The sequence below is a fragment of the Temnothorax longispinosus genome, chromosome 2, assembly GCF_030848805.1.
Source record: "Temnothorax longispinosus isolate EJ_2023e chromosome 2, Tlon_JGU_v1, whole genome shotgun sequence".
NCBI classification, from domain to species: Eukaryota; Metazoa; Arthropoda; class Insecta; order Hymenoptera; family Formicidae; genus Temnothorax; species Temnothorax longispinosus.
This window is the reverse complement of record NC_092359.1, coordinates 10857100-10880978: the sequence shown is the minus strand read 5'-3', so window position 1 is coordinate 10880978 and position 23879 is coordinate 10857100. Positions and strand designations below refer to the sequence as shown.

At 39.7% G+C, this 23879-nt stretch overlaps 1 protein-coding gene across 3 annotated transcripts in view; it reads left to right on the top strand.

Annotated features, from left to right (window-relative positions):
• The window catches only part of LOC139809179 (retinal homeobox protein Rx-B), a 143437-nt gene that overhangs the window by 57406 nt on the left and 62152 nt on the right, over window positions 1-23879 (top strand). The window contains exons 1-2 of one of the 3 annotated variants that reach the window (XM_071771892.1): window positions 6885-7337; window positions 21344-21493. The exons of 1 other annotated variant lie outside the window; for it this stretch is intronic. In XM_071771892.1, coding sequence (XP_071627993.1) covers window positions 21433-21493 — 61 coding nt within the window. In that variant the 5' untranslated portion in view covers window positions 6885-7337; window positions 21344-21432. Of the gene's footprint in view, window positions 1-6884; window positions 7338-15001; window positions 15239-21343; window positions 21494-23879 lie in introns of those variants that run through there. One more of the 3 variants, XM_071771891.1, reaches the window with a different exon arrangement.

Sequence of the window (23879 nt, the reverse complement as noted above, 5' to 3'; positions counted from 1 at the left end):
TGTAAAGACAGGACCAATCTGCGATAACAAAAACAGAACGTTATCAATGCATAATAAGATAACGAACGGAAGAAGCGATCGCAAGGAGATCGAAGATTTCATCGGAACTGCATCTCAGCTCTTGTTCTTCAATAAACATTTCATCTACACACCCTTGTAATGCACACGCTCTATCAGTGGTTGTTTTAAAACTGTAGGATCCTGAACGGAACTATATTTAATCGTTCCGCGCTGCATATCTTATACAACCACGCGAAAAAATCATAATTTTCTAAGAAACAAATAGTTACAAGCTCTAGCCTCGTTAACCGAACACGAGCGACCCTCAGGGTCGATAAATCCTCGCCTGCTCGTGTATTTCGCTAAATTATGATCTTACCCAGCAGCGGTATTATAATAACAAATTGAAAGAGAGCAAGGCGTTTTCGTACGGAGTCAGGTACCGAGCACGGCGTTTGCGCATAAAAAACCTCATTTAATTAAGCACTCAGCTGGTGTCGGCGAGCCGCATACTAATATGGAGGTCTCTGAATTGACTTTTACACCTTGAGAGCGCAGTGAGCGCGCGATCGATTCCCGATCGATTCCCGATCGACGACGTTACCAGGCCCAACTGTCCCCTCTCCCCAATCGAATCCGCGGTCCCTCTTCGATCTCATCCGATGATTCGGCGTAATGGGGTAGCGCCGTAGGGGGCGTAGCCACGGCTAATGACATCATCGTGACGCAATCGTTTCCCTTAGCGATTGTTGTGCACCGAGAGAAGGGATCGAGAAGAGAGGATTTCTCGGCGGCGAGACAACACCGTGATAAACGAGATCACAATGGACGGGCGACGCGTCCGTGACCGCCGGTTACTGGTCTCGTGATCTCTCGATCGATCGCCGACGGCATCGATATCCGTGAGATCCCTTGGACCTCGAAGTAACGCAGAATTCTAAGGATCGAACGGGCAGGCAACTGCCACCGTTTAATCTATGAAATAATCGTATCTCTCTCCTGTCGGGTAAAAAACTGGAATGAGGAAAGAGGGATAAGATATGGCGGTGAACAGCGTTCCGACGTTAAGCGACCAAGTTTTCCTCGGCTCGCAATTATGGTAAGGTTCGACGCACTGTAACATCATCAGGCGCGCGATGACCGCTTTTATCTCCGTAACGACACGCATCTGTGTCTTATCATGGTCTTTTGCTGCGTGTAATTTAGTTAATGTGCAGTATTTTTGAAACAAGTATCAGTTAATTACGTCGTGTATCGAGAGACGCTGATCTAATTTCCTGTAATGTAATATTCGTTCTCTATCACCCCGACGGCGTTCTCAATAACTCTCGTTATATAAGATAATCAAGAACGAAAATTGATGAGTTTTTAATTTCAAGAAAAATATTTTGTGGTCTATTTGCTTTGCTAGATATAATAATAGAAAACGTATAGATAATCAAATTGAAGAGCCTAGATTTTAAAATTCTTTAAACATCAAATAAGCATACGAGTTTAAATAAGCATTAACAGTTTAATCATTTTTTCGTTTCCTTATTTACGTTTGATACGTAATAAGTAATTAGCGTGTAAATAATCTTTACGCAAATAATTCTGCACCAGGAACTAATAATTCATACAACAAAATATTAAAATGAACGATCTTTTTCCTTTCTCGATCTAACCGATCTAACGTAATATTAATTTAAACGCAGGCTCGATGCCTGCCTCGTTAAATACAATAATTTCCTGATCAAAGCACGAAATTAAGAAGCACCTCGCGCGCGGGATGAAGAAATTACGTAAATCCGGAGCGTGTGGAGAAAGCGGATGAAAAGCGATCGGTGAAATTACGGTGCCGGCATGCGTCACCCGCCTTAATTTACATGTTTACCGCGCGGCGTACGGCACCGATAATTTATTATTTACAACGAGCGATTGAGAGATAGCGCCGCGCTCGAGTGTGTGGTAGTCCCCGGGACGCGGCGGCGCGGCGGTTAGAAAATCGCGCGCGGGCGGGATCGAAAGTAGCGCGGGAATAATTATTTGTAGCCGCGGTTTAAGCGTATGTAATTTCGAGGGTCGGTAGCGGCAATCGATCATCGAGATCAGATACAGAGGGCCCCGAGAGGATAAGCGACGGGGCCCCCGCGGGCACGGCGGGCCGAGGGGGCCAGGGGGACGTCGGGACCCCGAAGATAAGCTCGCGGCATGGGGTAGTCGTAATTATCGAGACACGGACGGTCGATGATCTTCTCGGAGCTACTTATTTCGCCACATCATCGATATCTCTCGTGCGCTCGTACGCTTCTAATCGCCGATCGGTCGTGCGCGTTTAACGTATAATACTGCGCGGCGTAACGACGGGCACTGTTAACGCTGTAACACCCGGCAGAGGAACGATCTGTACATATACGATTTCAAACCGTGCAACTACAATGATTACCAATTAAAACCCCCGGCTACCAAACGGTAGAGTGAAGAGAGAGAGAGATATATATATATATGTAAAGCAGGATCACTTCGTAATTATCGCTCACCGTGCGGGAATATCTGCCTGGAGATGGGATCGCCTCTCGTCGAGACGAGAGGAACGCGCGAAATTCATTCCGAAATCTCCGGATCGCGGATAAAAAGCAAAGGAGAGAGAGAAAAAAAGATCACCTCCACCTGGGAAAACTTACGCGGCGATGCTACGTGTACACTGCACGGCACGAGAACGAATTCCCGCTAACTGGATTTTCTGCGATAAATCAGTTTAACCAAGTACGCGTTCGCCGGGGCCGAGGCGTGGCTAATGAAGCATCCGCGAGCGAGCGGGACGTGTCGATGATCGGCAGTTTCGACGGGGCCCGAGTTTCTCACCGTTGCTCCTCTTCCTTCCTTCCCCCCCTTCGGCTTCCTCGCCGAAGCACCGCGTTAACGGATCCACACGAACGTGGCAGGCTCGTTTATAATCTCTCCCTGCCTTCTCTCACACGATGAAAATAAAATCGGCGCGGCGCGGCGGTGTGGCGCGGCCCGCGTCCGTATCGTTTATCAATCGGTACGGCCGCGCCGTCGGGCCCCGTATACCGCTCGTTACCGCCGAGGAATTTCAGTACTTAAGCCAACGCTCGCCAATTTAACACATTGTCGATCTACCCGATTTCAATCTTGCCGAGAACTAGGGATGAGCGCGCGCGTAGAGAGAGAGCGTATCACTCGACGTTGCATCCCTCCCCGCGCTCTTCCGCTCCGGATGGGAGAATGATGTAACGGACAGTACGTGCGATGAATACTTTTTGCATCGAGCTACTTATCAACGCGATATACGTACGGATTACCGGGTGCCGACCCGGAGAAAGTGCAACGTTTATAGATCATTAAGACTGTTTAATGAAATGTCTATCATGGAGATGAATAAAACTGCCTCACTTCTCGTTCGGATCGTCTGCTAATCGCGGGTACGCGCGGGTGTTCACGTGTACGTGTAACGTGAGATATGTGTCTAGACTCCTGATGCGCCTTCAGCTTCTTATTTCGACTTCATTTTTTCTTACGCCCTTAAGGTACATCGTATAAATTTATATGAACCGCTTATGCTATTTCCATTCATTGAAATGAGCATATATTTGTATATCATTACGTACGAAGTATTCAATTTGTACCATGTTATCTCTTAAACAGATTCTATATTCTATAATAAATTAAAAATCGTGATTCTTCCTAAACAAAAAAGCGACAGCGCCGACAGCAAATTATTTCGAGAGTTGGAATAGTTTCCGAAGCGATTCTTTGCCTTAGTTTGTAATGAATCTCGCTTCAAACAAGAATCTAATTTGAGACAAATCGCTAAGATATTGATAACTGATATTGATAACTGATATAAAGAAGTCGTACGACAAATGACGTTGTAGATAACTCATATTATTTTATAACTATATACTGTACTATACCTGTTTAACAGTGTATACGTTTTATAACTGTTACACTGTTAAATTCGTAGTGTCAAATTATACTCAATTTGAGTAATTTTTTACCATTGTTATAAGTCGTCACTGCTCCTACTCAATATATTGTTAATTTAACTAAAATAATGGAGTTAAAATAATACTGTTTTATGTGAAAATAATAAAGATTCGTCTATTATTTCTATAAGAGTTTTAGGCTATCCGGGCCCAGAGATGAGACATATTTTAAATTGTAGGGCATCATGAAAGAATTGAAAATTCATAGATGCCAATGGCCAAAAAAAAAACACCCGCCAGTCAATGTTAGGATTTCATCAATATTTTGATGTATAAGGTATATTCATTTTGTTATCTATGCTTATACGATATTTTCACGCTTGCAATTAAGTGACGATTTTTTATTTTATAGTTAAACATGATTCCTAGAATGTTTTCTTTATTCTTTCCTAAAAATGTATTTTTGCGTCCAAGGCACCTCTTCGTGGTAACGCCGCGGCGCGGCGGTAACAAACAAATGTGAATATTTTCGGTATATTGCTGTGCTCATATCATGTCGACTCTTTGATATTTAGGATATACTAAACATCTTTTTGACAATATACAGATACTTTTCAACAAAGTATAACAATGACGTTCTTGTCATCTTGGACAGCTCTTATGATGAGCCATCGAACGAATAAAATGACATTATTAGGAGATCAGAACTGCTTCCGGCGAGGGTTTGAGGATCTAAAACTATTTTTTCTTTGGTACTACCATTATTATCTACACAATTATATGTGATTGATAACTAGACCCTAATTAGTCCAAAATAAATGAAGTTCTTTCGATATACAAGGTAATTAACCCTCGAAACTTACATTTTTTAAAAGGATTTTTTTTAACATGATGTCACTTAAAAAGTTAATTTTTTGTAATGAGAATACGTTCTACAATGTTTAAACTTAACAGAATTTTTTGCGATCCATTTAAACCGTTAGTTTTTGTCCAAATGTTAAATAAGGAGCTATGGAGCCAATGGAAGATTTTCGTGCTTTCTCTTTTCTCTATTTCTTCGCCTTACAATTTACAATACAAACGGTTTCGATCCTAACATTGGATCATCTTCAGTGTTAGTCAGCATTCTACGTCAATTTGCATTTTATTCCCTGTTATTGTTAGTATTGATATTTAAGATGTTTTGTGCATTTCAACTTGTATCGTCTATTTTCTTTAAAGTTAGTGTCGCCATTATTTAAGATGTTTTGTGAATTTCAACTCGTGTCGCATTGTGGTCCAAAATTCGTGGGTCGGTTAATACGGTATTGGTAAGAACAAGGCACAATGAAGTCTTGTTAGTTTTTGAACAGCAGTTGCTTGAAAATTAGTTGGGATCAAATTGATCCCGTGTAACAAACGTCTTCGAAAAAAGAGATGATCAGGATTAACCAAGGGTTAAAAATACAAAAATAATAGAAATATGCGATCAGGCTGGATCATTTGTGTCCAATAATATTTTGCGATTATAATAGATTTTTTCAAACTGCGCGCTGACAATGAGTAATGTCGATCCAGTTTGCTGAGCTGGAAAAGATGCCCAGACAGCACCATGTCTTAAAATCAGGATATAAGACGTCTTATGTCCCGATTTGGTACATGTTGTTTAGATATATACGCAGAAATAATATTAAGCACAAAAGATCCAATCCGACCGTGAGACATATGTTTTTCTATTATTTGTGTTATTTTCATAAGTGGTCAAGTTTATCTATTATTATTTGTACACATCGCCTATACATATGTAAGCTTCTCTTTATCTGCGATAAATATCATCACATGCCTCAGTGGTCGAATTGGTAAAGACGCTTATAGAATGTAGGGAAGTCCAGGTTGAATCCTGGCTAAGGTGATATTTTTCAATAAATTCTTTACAGTTTGTTTCTCTAAAAAAGATGCTTATTTACCATCATGATTATTAAATTGATTATCAATTGTCTATTTTTGGCTTTTGCTTGAGACTGTGTTTCAAAACAGACATTACTCGCAGTTTGCTGAGTTGGAAAAAGATGTATACGCAAAAATATTAAGCACTAAAAATCCAACCCGACCGTGAAGGCATATATTTCTACTATTTGTACAAAATTTTTTAAATAAACGGTCAAGTTACCTATTATTAGAAATAACAAAATAAAACATTATTAAACTCAAGGTACTGGTTTAAATTTTATTCTTTAATATTTAACAGTGCAAATAGTTATCCGACTGTTTTGTAAAATGACTTAAACATTACTGGCCAGCTCATGAAGCGATTACATAAACGTATATATCTTATAATTTTTAACTGTTTTTCTATCTGCAGAACGCGCGAATATGCAGCTAGGCAATTCGTAGGCTCGCAAATCATCTCCTTTGTCCCATACCGTGTCATCACTGTCTGCTCTAATCTCCCACCTCACCTCCACGTCCACGAGAGTTCTTATCGTCGCGTCTAACATGGTTACCAGCGCGATCACTATCGCTCATAAAATCGCGAGAACTACCTCGTTCCGTCGAGGCACCCAAGTTGCCATTTTAAGCACCGACGTGTTCCACCCTTCGCCCCGCATCCCCCTCTCGCGCAATCGCGCATTGATACTCGTGGAATCGCATCTCTCTGCTTCTCCGTCGGCTCTCGCCCTCTCTCTCTCCCCTTTTCTGCTCCTCGTCGGTTCTCTTCTCATCTTCCGCGGCAGAGAAGCAAAGCGAATGCGAAACCGTTTTGGATTGGCGGTTTTACCAGGCTCCTCCATTGGCGGGCGTTCCGCGTTCGAGGCGGATCGACCCACGAGGGCGGATCCCGGCTCGACCAGAGAAGCCGGACGACCGGGCCCCGTCTCCACCAAGACGGCAAACAGCCGCGCGCACCATTTGAAAGTTCTCCCGGTGGGGAAGGGAATCACCTCTCTCGCGGCTCTTCCGTCCCGGCCGGTGGAAACGGCCCCACACACCGGTTCGCGCAGCCGCGGCGTACGCCTCTCGCTCGTTCCCCGGTGTCTGAGAAAACGACGGCGCGACGCGGCGCGAACGAACGAACGCGACCGCGATTTTTCTCTTCTTATTTCTCTCCCCCGGCATATCTCTCTCCCTCTCTCCCCCCTGCTCCCCTGTCTCATCCTTTCTCCCTCTCCCGTCCCTCCTTCGTTTTGGTACACGTACGGGTGTACGGGGTACCGCGCGTCCGCGCGAGTTCTCGCTCGGAGAGCAGGCAGGTATACAGGGGGACCGATCGGCGACGCGGGTGATCCCTCGGTAAACGGACGTGAGGAGCAGATAAGGTGCGAGAGAGGTGTCAGGGGAATCCCGCGGGAGCTAGCCCGGAGCCAAAAGGCGGAGTTTTGAGGGAGAACGAGGGGACATCACTCGAAGTAAACCTGTCGACGCACCAAGGTTAGTTCCCCGACGTTCAGGGTACCTGATGAGACGATGCGAGAATAATTTAAGTGCTGGCCAGAGTGATTTTTTTTTAACGAAAAATGTGATCGGATGTAACGTGCGTTTGATATACCTATTGCTTTGAAATGACTTTCTTCCCTTTGCTCCGCTTTTATAACTTTTTGATCGAGAAGAGTAAGTGACATGTTCATTGATATGAAATGTATTTCTCATAAATGCATGTATTGTTCGCCTTGTTAATCGATATATTGAAATTGATTTTTTCACTGGCACGAGTGTTGCACGCGATGAGAAACGGTCATGTAAGTAAGATTGCTTCCTCAGAGTGTAAAATATTTCTTTCGTAATCAAACTGTTACAAAGATTTGTACGATATATTCTTCCTAATTTCTACAAGCTTTTTTATCTTCTTTGTAAATGTCATAATTCACATCGCTAGCGATGCATAGTTGGCTAACTAACTACTTTGGAGCAAAAATGATTATAAGTAATTGCAATCCTAAGGCGCACACAAGTCATGATCTTCGATTTAATTTTTAACGTAACGTTTCGTACATTTCACATACGTGTAAGCATTTCCGATTGCAACGGAATTATCTTTTCACACGTAATTATCTGCATTTTGCATAATTGAAAGCCGATGGACAAATATATACGTCTTTTACGTACTTCCAACTTTCTCCTGCCTATGAGTCATTCGTTAAGGAAAAGTTACGCTGCGGAGATAAACGACCGTTAGGCATTGCCTAAATACCTCTAGCGTTTTTCTTTTTACCTCGTGAAAGGAAAGTGGCTTTTTGAAAATGTCGAAAAACTTTTTTCAATGCAACGTAGGAAAAAATATAACAGCGCAAATAAATATCCTTCCACGCGATACGGTACACTTTCTTCGTTTTTCGCGAATTAACAGAGCGTGTATAGCGGGGCCTCGACCGCCGCGCCGGGCGCCGGTCATCGCGATCAGAATAGACCTATCGTCATGTAGCCGATTACTAATGCTAACAATGTTGAAAGGGTTAAACGACTTTGACGATGCGTAAGCGATTCGATCGCTACGCGTTTGTGCGTGCGTGACGCGTCAGCGTTGATGAACGACCCGATCCCCAGAGATACCCTATTACGTCTCTATATAAAAGGCGCAAGGCCTGGGCGGCGCGGCGCGACGCGGCGTGGAAGGAGCACGACGTTGACGTTATTACATAGTTACGTACGGGGATCCGAGCGTCGGAAGTTTTCATCGATAAAAACTCGATTAATCACCGGCGTTCCCCGCGACAAACGCCTGGCCTCGCCTGGCCTCGCCTCGCCTCGTCTCGAGCCGAGAGACCCGGACCTCTCGACTCGCGAATGAGGAGAAACAAAGGGGGCGAGGGCACCATCACTTTGTTGTGCCTGATCGAAGCAACAACGCGACGACGAAGAGCCCGGCATTCAACGTCCCGCTGATTTACGATCCGGCCGCGCGATTATTCGGGATTTGCTTGCCCGCAATAAACGTCCGTCATGTCGCGGCGGCGGCAGCGGGTTTAATTTGACTGCGTTTATAACAAGGTATCGCGCGTAATGGAGCACTAGCCCGCCGACAGGCTCCATTACAATCAGAACTTTCCTTCCGGGCCTGAGGGCAGGCTCGCCCGCCTTAATTGGATTTTATTTGCTTAACCCTCGCTCTCACGCGGCTCGCAGACGTCCCCGTCGTCGTCGTCGTCGACGACGGACGACGACGGCGGCGCTGTCGGACTGAACGATTACGACTTGCCGTCGTAGCCTCCAGGAAGAGCCTCCTTCTCTTTCTTTCTTTCTCTCTCTCTCTCTCTCTCTCTCTCTCTCTCTCACTCTTTCACTCTTTCTCTCCCTCGACTACTCATTTGCATATAAATAATCATAATGACCCAGCTGACACAGTCGGCAGAATGTCAGAATAATAGCGTTATAATAGCGCGATCGAGCGAGGCGGTTTGAATCGAAACCGCGAGCGATTAAGTACGATTAAACTCAATTTCCATGAACGTGTACTTGATTAGAAATATGTTTGATATGAAGGATTTAAAGTTACTGCCTCTCCCATAGGGCTTATGAAAACGTACAAATACGTGACTGATGATGACAAATGACTTAAAGGGTCTTTCTGGGTGGGCTAGGCGTAAAGAAATCTCAGCATTAGTTGTACCTTGTGCCATCGCCGATTCTGATTTAATCATTTAACTGCATTCCACCAGCGTCAGAAGAACGGAAAACCTTGAGCAATTTCTCAGTCTTAAAGGACAGTTGCTAAATTTGTAATTTTGCGTTTAATTTTTCGTTTTTATTCGAAAATGAATAGAGCAATTCAGTAGCTTCAATCGAGTGCGCTCAATCGTGCCTCCACAGTTACGTCTTCCCGGAATCGACCTCCGTCAGAAATAAATTTTCCGCGACGTGCATCCCACGTACGTCAGATGTTCGGCGTAAGACGTTTCATTACGAGGGAGTAATTAGAGAACTGTGCCGAACGCCGCGCCGCGGAACGCGCTCGCCGCGACTTAATTAATTTCGCGGGAGAAATGAGGAACAATTTGCGATTATGCTGCACACATCGCGCGTACGTGGTGTTTAATCACGTACGGATAATTAAACAATTATTCGTAACCTTAGATGGTAATCGGTGCAACTTAATTACGCATGAGGAGGCGGTATATCGCGCCGGGTTAGGTATATGCTATACCGGCTATACGAGATCATGCCATGCGAATACAAGATTTAATCGAGAGGAAATAATCACAAAATTACCTTCCGCAACAGTGAATTTAGGACGGGCATTCAATACGGGCGTAATTGCTTTTGTACAAGTAATTCTTTCGTTCCCCGTCCCCGCAATGCCGCGTATTCGTATCTCGGGCTACTTTGCAATTTACATGCATATTATTTGTTAAAAGAATTACGCGAACATAATAAGACTGATTAGATCGCTAACTACATTTCTCTAAATTCTCTAACTGCATTTCTTCACGACCATGTAATCTGTAGAGCCTAATGAGAGATATCTGATATTTGTATTTTTAATATAGCACACGCGTGGGCGGGCATGCGAACATAATAGATAATAGGTATACATATATTAGGGACCCCTCGTTATTTGACGAATTATTTATAACATTTACACGCAAACTTTTAATATTTCGCAATTTATTTAGTACCTACTGTTTTTCATTCGCGGATTGGCGCTTGATTTCAAAACGCATTGCAACCTGTATTTCTCATTTTAATTGTTTTCTGCAATTGAAAGTAATTTAATTAACGGTTTATCAACAATTTTATCCGCCACTGAGAGGGTACCAATTATTTCCTCCCGATGCAGAATTTAATTGAAAAAATCTCAACAAACACGCGCATGTGAAATCGCTTAGTTACTCACGAAGAATCGCAACAAAGCTGCCGACGGCGCGCAGTCAATCTGCGAGCTAACTCATCTTTTACCGTCGGCAACAGAGTAGAAAATTGCGGAACCATATAAGTAACGATGTAAATAATGATATAAGCATGTGTCATATAAGCCAGAAGTATCATTTTTCTGGCGCTATTATACATTCGTCGATTCTACAACAAAGCCCAAGTCGCAAGTGCGCATATAACAGTAGCTGTAGATGATAAAAGATAAAGTGCAATTATAACAATGCACAAACAGAACAACTATAAAAGCTGCAGAGTGTAGAGAACTAAACCATATTCGGCTAATAAACCTCAACCCTTCCGACGTTACTTCCTTCGCTCTTAATACGTTATCGCTTTTACAAGCCCTCCGTCGTCCGTCTAACGCGTTGCAGGAAAAGCAGCGTATTAGTTGCGATAGTAAAGTAATCGCGCGTCTTGCACGGTTAACTTGCGTTCGCCTTGATGACTCTCGTCGCGCTGCAAATCACCGGCTAACGATAGTAAGCGCGGTAATTGCGCGCGGACGAGTCGTGTTCCTCTACGACAAATAGGATCGACGTGGAGACGCGCGCTAGGCGCGCGGGAGGAAGGAAGGAGGAGAAGGAAGGCGGGAACGACAATCTTAATTGCAACTCAATAAGCGCTAATGATAGCGAGCGCCAATTACTTGGAGGACGGATGTCCAGGCCGGACGATAAAAGCGAAACACGGGAACGCTCTCTTTTCCGCCGTAGGAAAAATCCGATCGTGCGATGTAAATTTTCCGGACTGTGAGTGTCGTGTATCGATGTTCTTCTCGAAGGACCTTCCTAGTTCTATGTATAATAAGGAGACACATCAGATGTTTAACTGATGGCTATTCTTTTAAAACGCTTTGAGCTTTAAAATGCTTTGATACGCAAGCAGGATCCATAATAATATATAATATAATAGAAATAGAGATAATCATATGCACGCACGGATGAAAATTCTTGATAAAATTACTTGTTTTATTAATCTCTTAATTAGTACTTTTGAATAATTTTTACTTTTACACTGCATGTATTTAAAGCAGATTGTAAAGGTATATAATTTCCACTCCTGATTCTTTCTCTTCTTCTCGAGAACTAAAAGAGGCTCGTCTCGGAACACAAACGCGCGATGCGATTTTGTGGAGAGCTAGATCTTCCGCGCGAGGATTAACATTGCAAATAAGAGGGCGCCGATAAAGTTAATGCGGCGGAGAGTGGTCCACCGGGCGTCGGGTGAAGACCGAGAGGAATAATTGGGCTGCGGCTTTTTTCGCGAGATCAGCTCCTTGCCCTTCCTTCGGTGAGATTATGAGTAATGCGTTCTCCGCCACGTCCTCCGCGCCGGGCCGGACTCGTGCCTTCCTTCTTCCCTCTTCGCGCGAGCCATCTCGCCTCGTCCTCGTTTGTGCCACTCGTTCCTTCCCGCACGCTGATAGAGACCGGCTCTCTCTCTCTCCGCTCTCGATCGTCCCATTAGCGTAATGGCTTTCGCGGTATAGTCTTTGCATTTAACCCACCCGAATTTCGTCTCTCGTTACAAACCGCCGGGAACATTATTCTCGAAACGTCCTCGCACACTCTTATTTGTACAAATCGCGTCCAGCCATTTGTTATTTCGTTACTTTGTTTCTTACATGTGTGTTTTTACACGTTCGTATTTTCTTGCGCTACTCACAACTTGCTTTATACGTCTCTTATGATAATAAATATTATTCAATTTAATTAATCTCTTTCAAAAGCCGGTTGTATAATTCCTAATAAAATTTTCCATTTTTCCCAGAATTTATATTATGTAAAAATCTCATTAGATGTAATCTGAAAAAATTATCAGTTCGTATAAAAAAAATTACACAATCGCAATTTTGGCAAATACGGATGAAAATTTCCGCCTTTCTAATATAAGTAGAAAGCAATTATACGATTTGATCTCGAATTTCAGTATACGTTGCGTGTCCTCGCATATTTCTATCAATGCGATGAGATCAGAATGCGATGAGTTCCGCTGTTTAGAACACGATCGAAACAGTGCGCAGCAATTTCGAGCAAATCTCATCTAAATTGGTTTTTAATTGAGATAATTAACGCGCCGGACACGTGTTGCTGACATAACGAGCATATTACAATGAAAATGATTACACAATACGTGTGACGTAATGCCATCACATCACGCTTTAGCCTCTAATATTAATTTTCTTGTCTCATCACAATATATATATGTTGAGGCCTTATAATAAAAGACTTTTGTTGTTAGGTAATCAGAAAATATAAATGTAAGATTCCCACATAAACAAATTATTAATAAAAACTGCTAATAGAAAAATAATGAAGTTGAATGAAAAATGATATTTAAAATGACATTCATACATGTGTTTCCTTTAGGGAGTTTTGTTCAAATTTACTAAACATTTTTATCATTAAAAAATGAAACGGCGTTTTATGGGTATAATATTCATCTGATTATCTCAGCAATCTTCTCTGAAATACCGTGTTCGAAAGGAAAGATTACCTTATTGTGCAGTATACACTAATGAGAAAGGCCATTTTCTTATAGTTATTGCAAGAATTGAAAGAAGATATACTTAAAATAAAAAAAAAGAATCATATATCCTTTTCCGTCGAGAAAATGCAATTCATATGTGAAACAAAACGATCGAATTTTCTCCTTCTCGTTCGAAAGTCGAGAGAGTTCTCGGTGCGAAAACTTGCGCTACTTCTACGAATGACTGTACCGCTTGCCGTAGTGCTTGGTATAAGTTCTGATAGGGAGGGCAGGTTTTAATAAGAGAAGGATTGAGAGCTCGGCCGTGCCTGCACTACCACGAACCGGTGGGCCTCTGTCCCTCTCGCGAGACGCCGAGATAGCAACAATAAATAACTTGTCTCCGCGCCGGCTAAAAGCATCCTACCGATCCTCCTGGGTGACCGCCGCCGCCACCGCGTCGCTTTAAATCGACGACAGTGAACTCTCGATGCATTTCGGATGCCAGTCATGGGCGATTCGACCGGAGGGATGCACTTGCAACCCTGTATGAGGAGCAAAAACTTCGGCTCATTTTCTAGCGCATAAATAATTTTTTTTAAAGAAGTGTGTGATTATTTTTGACATTTTGAATGTAATAAAATAAAACTTTTGATAATTACAAAATGCAATTTTATCAGAACGTATTTTTCTCATTTGTACAAGCATAATAAGGTAATCAAAGAGAATTTTTTCTCCGGTATATAAGTTGTAAGTTTTTCTATATACATACATTTTATTCTGTCCTTTAGGTAATTAATATTGATTAATAATTTAATTAATATTGAAAGTAAAAGTAGATAGCAGATATGCCCAATGCCGATATCTTGTTACTTTTAGGTTATTATATACAAGCATTCTTATCAATAGTTGACACATGCCCACATCTTATCCATAGCGTGACGTCGAGCACGTGTGGTCATTGGTTTTGTGGTTCGTTCATTGACCTCGACTTTGATATTTTCGCCATCGCGGAAGAAATACTCCCTCGGCCTTGGTTAGTACGCCCGGTAATTTTAATAATTCACATCCTTCGCGACTGTCTCCGTCGTCGCGGGCTTTGACATGACGCGATTTAGCGAAGCAATTTCTCGCGCGGGATGCGAAACTCGGCATTGGCGATGCGTTCCGATGGAAAGTTTCCCTTCAACGAATAGATTTCCATAGGATGAGTGCGGATAGAGCGATCCTCGTGATTGCATTCAATCGTGTATGCACGTAATGCATGCACGATATATTATGAATAATATATTTTCGTTTAAATCGCAATAGGTATCCCAACGATTTATACTGACTTTCGAACATTTTCCCAAGGTCCAGTTTTACAAACATCGGTTAACTTTTAACCTTAGGTTAACTCGCTCTTTGTCTCTTTCTAACGTCCACCTTAGAACGTAAGGTTAAAAGTTAACCGATGTTTGCTCGGATGTTTGTGAAACTGGGCCTAAATGACCTAAATGAAAAAACAAAACGCGTTCCCTCGATGAATTTGGAGAGTCGCCCGTTCGCTATTATACTTTATCCGTCTGTTATTAAGCGGACATCCGCGTTAGATTTCTTCCGACGCCGCGGTATTCCCCGTGCGGTCACCTCGTGTGCGTAATTACACACGACGCTGCCGCGCACCGCGCATTATCGTCACTCGTAATCGCAGGGGATAAGCGGTAATGGCGATTATGAGCGGACCCGCTATTGACGATGAGGCGCATCGCAGTTGATTCCCGCGTTGAGCCGCCGCGCCGCGCTCGTCCTCCGCGCAATCCGCATCGCAATTTCTACATCTCGCGCCGTATAAGTTATACTGTTTCACGATCTACGGATACCTATAGCTACGTGCCGATACGCGTCGGTGTAAGGTGCGCATTATCGGCTGGAACCGAGCGGAAATCCCACCGCGCCCCGCTTTCTCCCGCCGCGTCCATCGTGGCGAATATCGGAGGAAATTGTTACCGCAGGTAAAAAAAAAAGAGCGAGGTGAAGTTTAGTTCTCTTCGTGTGATTCTGAGCATGTGGGTTGGAACTTGAACACGATATTGCATACTGCTGCGTGCAATAAAGTAACCGCGGATCTGGATAAATAGCTTTTTAACTGCCTTAGATCGCGCCTGCATTCGTATATCAAGATTTCCGTGCTGTTTCTCACATACGGATTATTTGATTCGCATGTGTTAGGCAAAAGAAAAAAAATTCCTGATAAAATCTGATAAGTGACGTGGATTGATTAATGACTGAATCTAAAGAATTGTAACAAATTGAAGACTTGAAAAATGTGTAATTTCATGAAGATAAATTATAACTGAATTGTTATTATCAATCTCTCATTATTATTTTGTATGATTCTACTGTTCTATTTTCACCACAAATATAAGAGTTAGACATGTTTGTTTGAAAATGCAGGTATGTGACGTAAAGTATTGTATAATAATCGAAAATTGATGCAACGGGAAACACTTGTGCCCAACGCCACGATAGCTTTTTAAAAATCTTAATACATGACGATTTGCGTATCAAATTGTGGCGGTACTTAATTAATTGAATAAGAAAACGCACATCGCGCGCAATCGCGAACGCGTTATCTCGAGCGTTTTGCTCATGGATAATCTACCGTTTCCGCGTCATTTTGAAATCTCGTTCTCTCCGGAATCGCTCGATCGTGTCGCGACTCTCTCACGCCATACGCAATTATTTGTGGTCTCGCAAAAACGGCCGTTGCAAATCTCTTTAATTATCCGCAGGACTTCTCCTTCCAGGAGCTTAATGACGGCAACGATCGACGTCTCGGAAAGAACGATCGCGCGTATACGAAAAACGTATCCACGGAAAAACGCCGCGACATATCGATTTGTCGAGGCAATGCTAACATAACGGATAATCTCGGTATTTTTTCATTATTTTATTATAAACCGTGTTACAACGACTAAAATAAACGCGAAGGATATACGCTGGCTGGGTATTGGGTATACTGAATCATAATGAAACGAACTCTCTCTCCAGATGTATTAAAGTCAAAACCTTATACTCTCACGATTCTTGACTTTACTCTCGTATGAAAATAATATCTTCTTTCCATTAGATTCAATGTATGATCTTAAATATTTAACCGCAAATCAGATTTTATTAAAGTTTCGCTATCATCATCACCTGGAAAATCACTGCGCATCAGTTATTGAGACATAAAAGTCCAATCCAATTTCTACGAGTGAGGAAAGAAATTCGATGCACGACCCGCGAGAGGAGAAAGCGGCGCGCGGAGTGAACGAGAGACTAAATAAAAGAAATAAAAGAATCCGACGAGGGTTGTAAAATTTTTACAGCCTCGACGTCCGCCCTGTTATTTGCGTGGGTGATACCTCGACTTGCCGCTCGAGAATCTTTGTTTCCTTTAGGGTTTTGCGCCTCCTCCTCTCCGCTGACGCGGAGGTATTCGCGTTAACTACAGGCTATCGATAACTGCCACTTATCCAACAACATCACTTCCGGTTGCGAACTACCGTTTACGAGTTTACGGCCCACCGCTCGCGTTTCGAGCCCTCTTTGTTCGTGAATGGGCGCGTCCGATTGGGAGAATTGGCCTAACCGCGCTCTAACCGCGCAGATTCCCTCGGGGATCGCTTTCGCGAATGGTTTAGCGAACGAGCCGTTGATAGTGAACGCGATCATCGGCAAACGAGCGAAACTAACGATTGGATATCTATTTTTAATAGACGATATAATTTATTCATTTCTAATGTAACAGAACGAGACGTAACGTTCTCTCAGAGATTTTTTTTCCAACATTAAGCACTCTTGTCATTGATCACTTATTTCAAATTGAATTATGCATATTACATATTTACCGTAACGCGATATTATACAAAGTGCGACATTATTTAACATTTAAATGGGCGCCAAGAGCATATCGTGCCGCAAAACCGCGATGATAGCATTTAAGCATTAATCTAAATATTAAAAGCGCTGGAAAGTTATATAAGATTTTTGAAAACAGATTATCCTAACGAATAGATTCGAAAATTATATGTTAGCTTTTAAATAAAAAATATATACGCGTATTTGAATAAGTAATTCAGCATATATGCAACTTACAATTACTTTGTTTCTGTTATTAAATAGGAATGCATGATTCTGCAACTTAGTTTGCTTCTGTTATTAAGTAGGAATGCATAATTCTGCTTATTTTATTGACGCACTTAATATTCACTTAATATTCGCACTGTAATATTCTTATTTGTCATAATTAATCAGAATAGTTATTTGTGTAACAAGTGCTGTAAGATGAAAATTCACGAGTGCGGAGTTGACGCACGAGCCGAAGGCGAGTGCGGTCACCGCACCCGGGAATTTTCATCTTTACGCACGGCTTGCACACCCTATTTTATGTTGCAAGTGCGTGGAAAGTGGTCTATCACGCACGCGTAGCGTGCGTAATGGGCCACTTTCCATGCACGTGTTACATAAACGTACTTTTTTTCTTTTTTTGTAAAAATTCTCTAGCAAACCTGATTTAATTAGAAGATCGTTGATAATGTAGTTTTTACGAACAATTCAGCTGTTTGCTGCAGTCGATTTCTCAGGCAACTTAGTTTCATTTTTTCCCCCGCCTCGTAACTTATTAAATCGTACATAAGCTTACGTGTTTCCGTATGTATATACGTGATCAATTAGGAAAATTGGAAAATTGACATTGCGATAAATTGCCGTGTTGATTAACGAATCGAGTAATTCTACATTGAATGATGTACGAGTAGATGTGTTGAGTTATAGTCATTCCCACGCTTGAGATAACACGATATACTGTAACGCCAGCGTCAATTTAATTCGTTCTCATAAATATTTTTTATCCAATTATTTTTTTTATTCCGCGCGATTATTCCAATCATTCCGCAATGTAAATTTGTTTTTTCACATTTTAAATTATGCAGATTTAGACGGCGTAATTGATATTCGAGATTAAGTTGTTTTTCTCTCACTACAATCGCCTTGCACGTGTCAGATCGTGCAACAATTTACTCTTCGATTTCGTGTCTGTATTTATCATTCATCCGAAGGTCGGAAAACGCGATTAACGCGAACATCAATTCTCAAGAAACCGTGAAAAAATAATACTGAATTCAATTTATTAGCTCTATACAAGACATTAATTGTTGTTATCGTCGAAGAAGTATAAACTTTTTTAATGTGATTAATTATTTTCTCTCAGTTGGCTCGATTAAACTGATATTTGTAGTTATTTGCTTATATAACCTGGAATATGTTTAATAGAAAATAATTCAATTCTCGGATTACGATAATTTTTTAAATCGTAAAAATAAAACACGTAGTAATTAAAAAAACATCTATAATGTAAAATTATAATTATTTTTCTCTAAAAAATTTTTGTGAATGTGTTTGCAATGGTATCTTCCTCAGCAATAATTTAATAGAATATGTATATAAAATAAAAATAAAAACTTTGCGCATTATTTTTACCGCGCTTGGTTCTTAGTTAGCCCGTTTTCTATATTCGTGAATATATTTTTGTTGCCACTTTGATATCAAATAGACTTCAAATATTCTTGTACTGAAGATGCATGTTTAATCGATTTTCTATATTTAAATAAAGATGTTTTATGCTTAATCAATCTTCTATTTAAATATAGATCTTTTATTATTATTATTATTATTATTATTAATTGAACATATTTTTTTGCCACTTTGATATCAAATAGACTTTAAATATTCTTGTACTGAAGATACATGTTTAATCGATTTTCTATTTAAATAACGATTTTTTATAATTAAATAATTTTTTGAACATTTGAGGAACAAATGTAAAGATAAAATAAATATAAAACGATGAAATAATTGTGAAATGTTGAAAATATGGGAAGTAAAATTGCACAAATTACGGGAGTATTTTAAGTAAAAATCCTAGATTTAATAATTCCTGGCGATAGTGGTGCGGATAATACACGTATGCGAGCGAAAGCGCGCGTTCAGCCGATTCGATTACCTAATTTTCAATCGAGAGATTTTCTGCATTGTAATAAGGATGATTAATTGCGCAAACGCTCGAGCGGAACATCAAAACCAAATCAAATCGAACCGTTGAGCGGGTGAGCCGATATCGCAAATCGCTGTTAGAGCGGTGCGCTTTAGTTAGAACACCGCGTGTCAACCGACGATCGATGATGTATGACAGATTGTTGCATTATCATCGCGGTTGCTCCAACTCTCGTCTTTTTGTTCGACATACAAACGCCGTTGTCTCGAATCGATCGGGGGCCCGCGGGGAGTTCGCGCACAGATCAGAAAAACGGTGATCGCTCGACCATGGAAAACCGCGTTACATTCGCGCGAATTACTCTCTCTTTCCGCACGCGGTACCGGTGCACGGTGCACGGTGCACGGTGCGCAATGCATGCGCTCTCCGCCGGACGGACAGCGCGGCGCATAAAATCTTCGGCGGCTTTTTGAGCGCTCGGTGACACCGACAATTAGAGCGTAAACTTATTAAATTTATACGGCGATTCTGACGCTGCGAAGTTTTGCGCGAGCTCACAGTTGAACGGGAATGTGTTACTTCTTTCGCGTTCGGTTTTTGTGGTTCGACAAAATCGAACAAGTGGATTGAAATTATATCCTTGGAAGAGTACAAAAGAAATACTATAGTTATATATATGCGATTTAAAATAGTTGCAAAATGTAACTTTGTTTAATAAATTGCATTTTTTTCGAAGATTAATTAGAACCGGGAATTCTGAAACAAAAAGTGAAGGCTACAATATATAAATATTGAGCTTTAATTTACGAGTTATAGGTAAGGGATCAAAATTGATTAATGATATCGCATAAAGATCGCAAACTTGTTACTGCGTTATATAATAATTAGCATATCAATTGATATTTTGATATTTATAATTCAGATATTAATTATTACTGCTTAATTGGTTTTATATTATTGATATGCAGATATCATATTATAGCAATCACCTGGTATTGATTAATAATTTGTTGAATAAAGTTAGATAAAATATTAATTAAATTTTGTACAACACACACAAGACGTTTTACTTTTTAAATGAAATAAATCAAGTTATCAGTATAAATGGCTAGGCTATGAAAAATTATAATAAAATTGACATGTTAAATATAATTACTACTGCTTTTTTTTTGTTAAATAAGTTTACAACTAGTAACTATTAAATATTTCCTGTTCTGCTTTTGTTTATGATAGATACATATTATCAAAATTTCTGAGTATTGCACTTTTCTGATATCAGTTCATGTAATTTGTAATCCCCGAGAGAGGCAAAATGCAAATCTTAAATATTAAATATTAAGGAATTTTTGGATAAAAGAAAGAAAAATAAAGTGACACTTAAATTTTAATATATTTATTTGCATTATTTTTATGCTGTTAACTTGATTCATATATATGTCTATATACACTTTATGCATGTCTAATATTATTTTTATAGATTTATTATGTTACGAGTTAGAACAAAATGTAATTTGTCACTCACTGATACGACGCACAGCAACGCAGTTGTAACACTATATTAATCCGTAAAGTAGACCGACACAAAGTAGAAAGACGTATAGATAAAAGTAGAAAAACATATATCTAAAAATTATATAGTAACGCACAAAGTGACATTTGAATTGCGCGCATAAAATGATTATAAATGGGTAATTTTGCAAGCAATAAATAACAAATAAATAATAAATTACTTACCTTATGGTTGCTTCGTCTCTCTCTTTTCGAGTCGCCTTCTCCTCTCAAGTCCCTCTGTTTCTTTTTGTTCCTTTTGTGGCACTCGCACAACACTCGTGAAAACGCGGTTACTTATTATATATGCACTAATCACAAAAAGGCAATTATCGCGCGATTCGGGTGATATATTCTATCATCCAAAAAATATTGCGTGAGATAACAATTTGCAATATCCAGCCCTCATCGCTTTGGTACTAGATGTAAAACGAATAAATTGTGCGAAATACTTGTTTCAATAAACATTGCTTTGGTACATTATGGATTGTTAATTAAAAGATTTAATCAAGAGATTTTATTAATCATGCAGATGTTCGATATCGTAAGGGACGATCATATTTCGGAAGGATAATACGATGATACACAGAGAGCTGCTCGCGTATATCGATTACGCACTCCATGCTCGATCCGAAAATGATGGGCAAATTGCATTTCGATTGGCGAAAGATTCGAAGCAGACGTAAGATATGTATGAATTTATGTGCCGTTAGTAAAATACAATAATTTTATCGTCCGTAAATGTTAAGTAATGAAACAACAATTTATAATTCTCATTCCCCTATCGCTTCGATATAAATAGATATCGTTTTGATATATTTATGAATTGAATCACAAGAGTTGCGCGGGACAAAATCGTTTAATTATTTGTAAAAAATAATCACGTTTAGCAATTTCTAATACTCGTTGCGATCGCGTTCCGAGGAATAATGTGTAACGACACATGGAGCGGTTCGTAACATTACCTGCTCGAGTCTCGCCGCGCGCGCGAATGATTACAAGGTGAACGCGCGTATAGGTATAGTATGCCGTACAAAAAAATAAACAAAAGCTCGGCCAGATACCGTGCGTTGTCTACCAACCAATTCGTCATTGCTGTACGAAATACGTATTTAATGACTCTTTTAATATGATGCATTTAATATTACACTATTAAATATTATACCACACAAATATTTATTCCTTATATATTTCAGATTACTTTCAATGAATTAACTATTATCATACTATTTAATGCTTATTTAAAAAATAAAGGTTTGCTCGAAAAAGTATTCGCGTAATATAAATTTGTTTATATAGGTATTATTCTTCTATTGATACCTTTTGCCAAACTTTTAAGTCTCAAGAGCAATAAACCGATCTTAATGAATCAAGAATTTTTCTAACGATAATATTTTATAACAAATCTAGACAATGTCCGGCATAAAGATGATTTGAGATATATTTTTTTTTTGATCCCTTAAAATCAATTCTTTTTTTAAGACGCAAAATATAGAAAAAAAAACCAATAATAAATACAAGTTTCATTTTTTGATCACAAAATAACGATTATTTTGATTCTGTAACTTTAAATTTAATATTAGGTGTGCTTAATGATTTTTTTCAAAGTTTAATTATTTATTTAAATTTTTATCAAAATAGAATTAGATATTTTATAGATATTTAATATATGTAAAAAATTTGCTATAATCAACTTATTAATATCAATTAATTGATGTATGTGTGGTACCTGCACGTAAAAAATGACCAAATCAGTTGAGTAGACAGAGAATTAATATCGTTTTTAAAAATTATATAGTATAGATGATATATCGTACATATGTAAGCGCCGTTATGGATCTTAAATGTAGAACTTTATGCGGAACTATCATTAGCTAATTTTGACAATTTTTGATAAAACTAGTGTAGTCCCGACATTTTCAATACATTGAAATTTTTCGCTCAATCTGCAAAATACGCCATTAAATTGACGTACGATAATTGTATGACATCTTGATTGACGCCAATAGCTTCAATATCAATACGCCTCATCTGTATTTGTCATCATGTAAATCTTAACAATCGATCATGCGATCTTATTAAGGAAACCTCGGCGAAGCCTTTTACAAGCCTTCCTGAAATTCCTTCACTTTTTCACAATGACGGTCCTTGATACTAAAGCCGTTAGCAGCCGTGTCAAATCGACCGTCAAGCACTTACATCTTACGCGTATAACGAACATGTATACGTGTACGGCCAATCGCGTGCAAATTTATTCCGAATGCACAAGTGCATCATTTCGAAATGCATTCCCTGCGCGAGTAAAGCCATCACCAGACGATAAACAATGTCAATTGCGAACTGTTAATTTCAAAGTAAATGAGCTCGTTTATTAAATATCCAAATGTAAATAAATTCAGCGTATCGTGTTGATCTAAATCTGAATGACTTTAGTAAGTTCAAATATATTACAGAAAATGATATCTGTATTGTCAATAATAAAAATTAACGGCATACTTGTATCTATTAACATTAATTTAGATTATACGGACTTTTTTGCGTCAGTTTGAATATCTTGTACATTAATTGTGCTGGTCAACATTATAATAATTCATGCTGTCGAAAAGAATGGACAATAAAGTAAAAGTATCGACGTGAAACGCGATAGTCAAGTATTCTAATCGTTTAAATTTTTAATCAATTCATATAACTTTAAATATAGTTTAAGCAATATAATCAATATTCTTTTGTAGGGGAGACCGGGTCTAGTTGTCACACTTCAAATACTGCTTTTTAAAAAAAATGTTAGCAATATTTTGTAATATCGTATACTACTTTATAATGTAGTTACATCCTTTAGGTGTAAGAAAAAAAGTATTAGACTTGTATATATTTATACACAAAAAAGTTATTTAATTTTAAGCAAAACCGCGCAAATGCGACAACTTACCCCATACCCAGGATTGGTTGTCACATGACTCTGGATTGATTGTTATGTATCTTTCATGTAGAGGAAACATACGACAAATAGTTCCTGTTTTAATATTTTATTAAAGTTAGTGCCAGTTTTTGATAAATTTAACTTAATA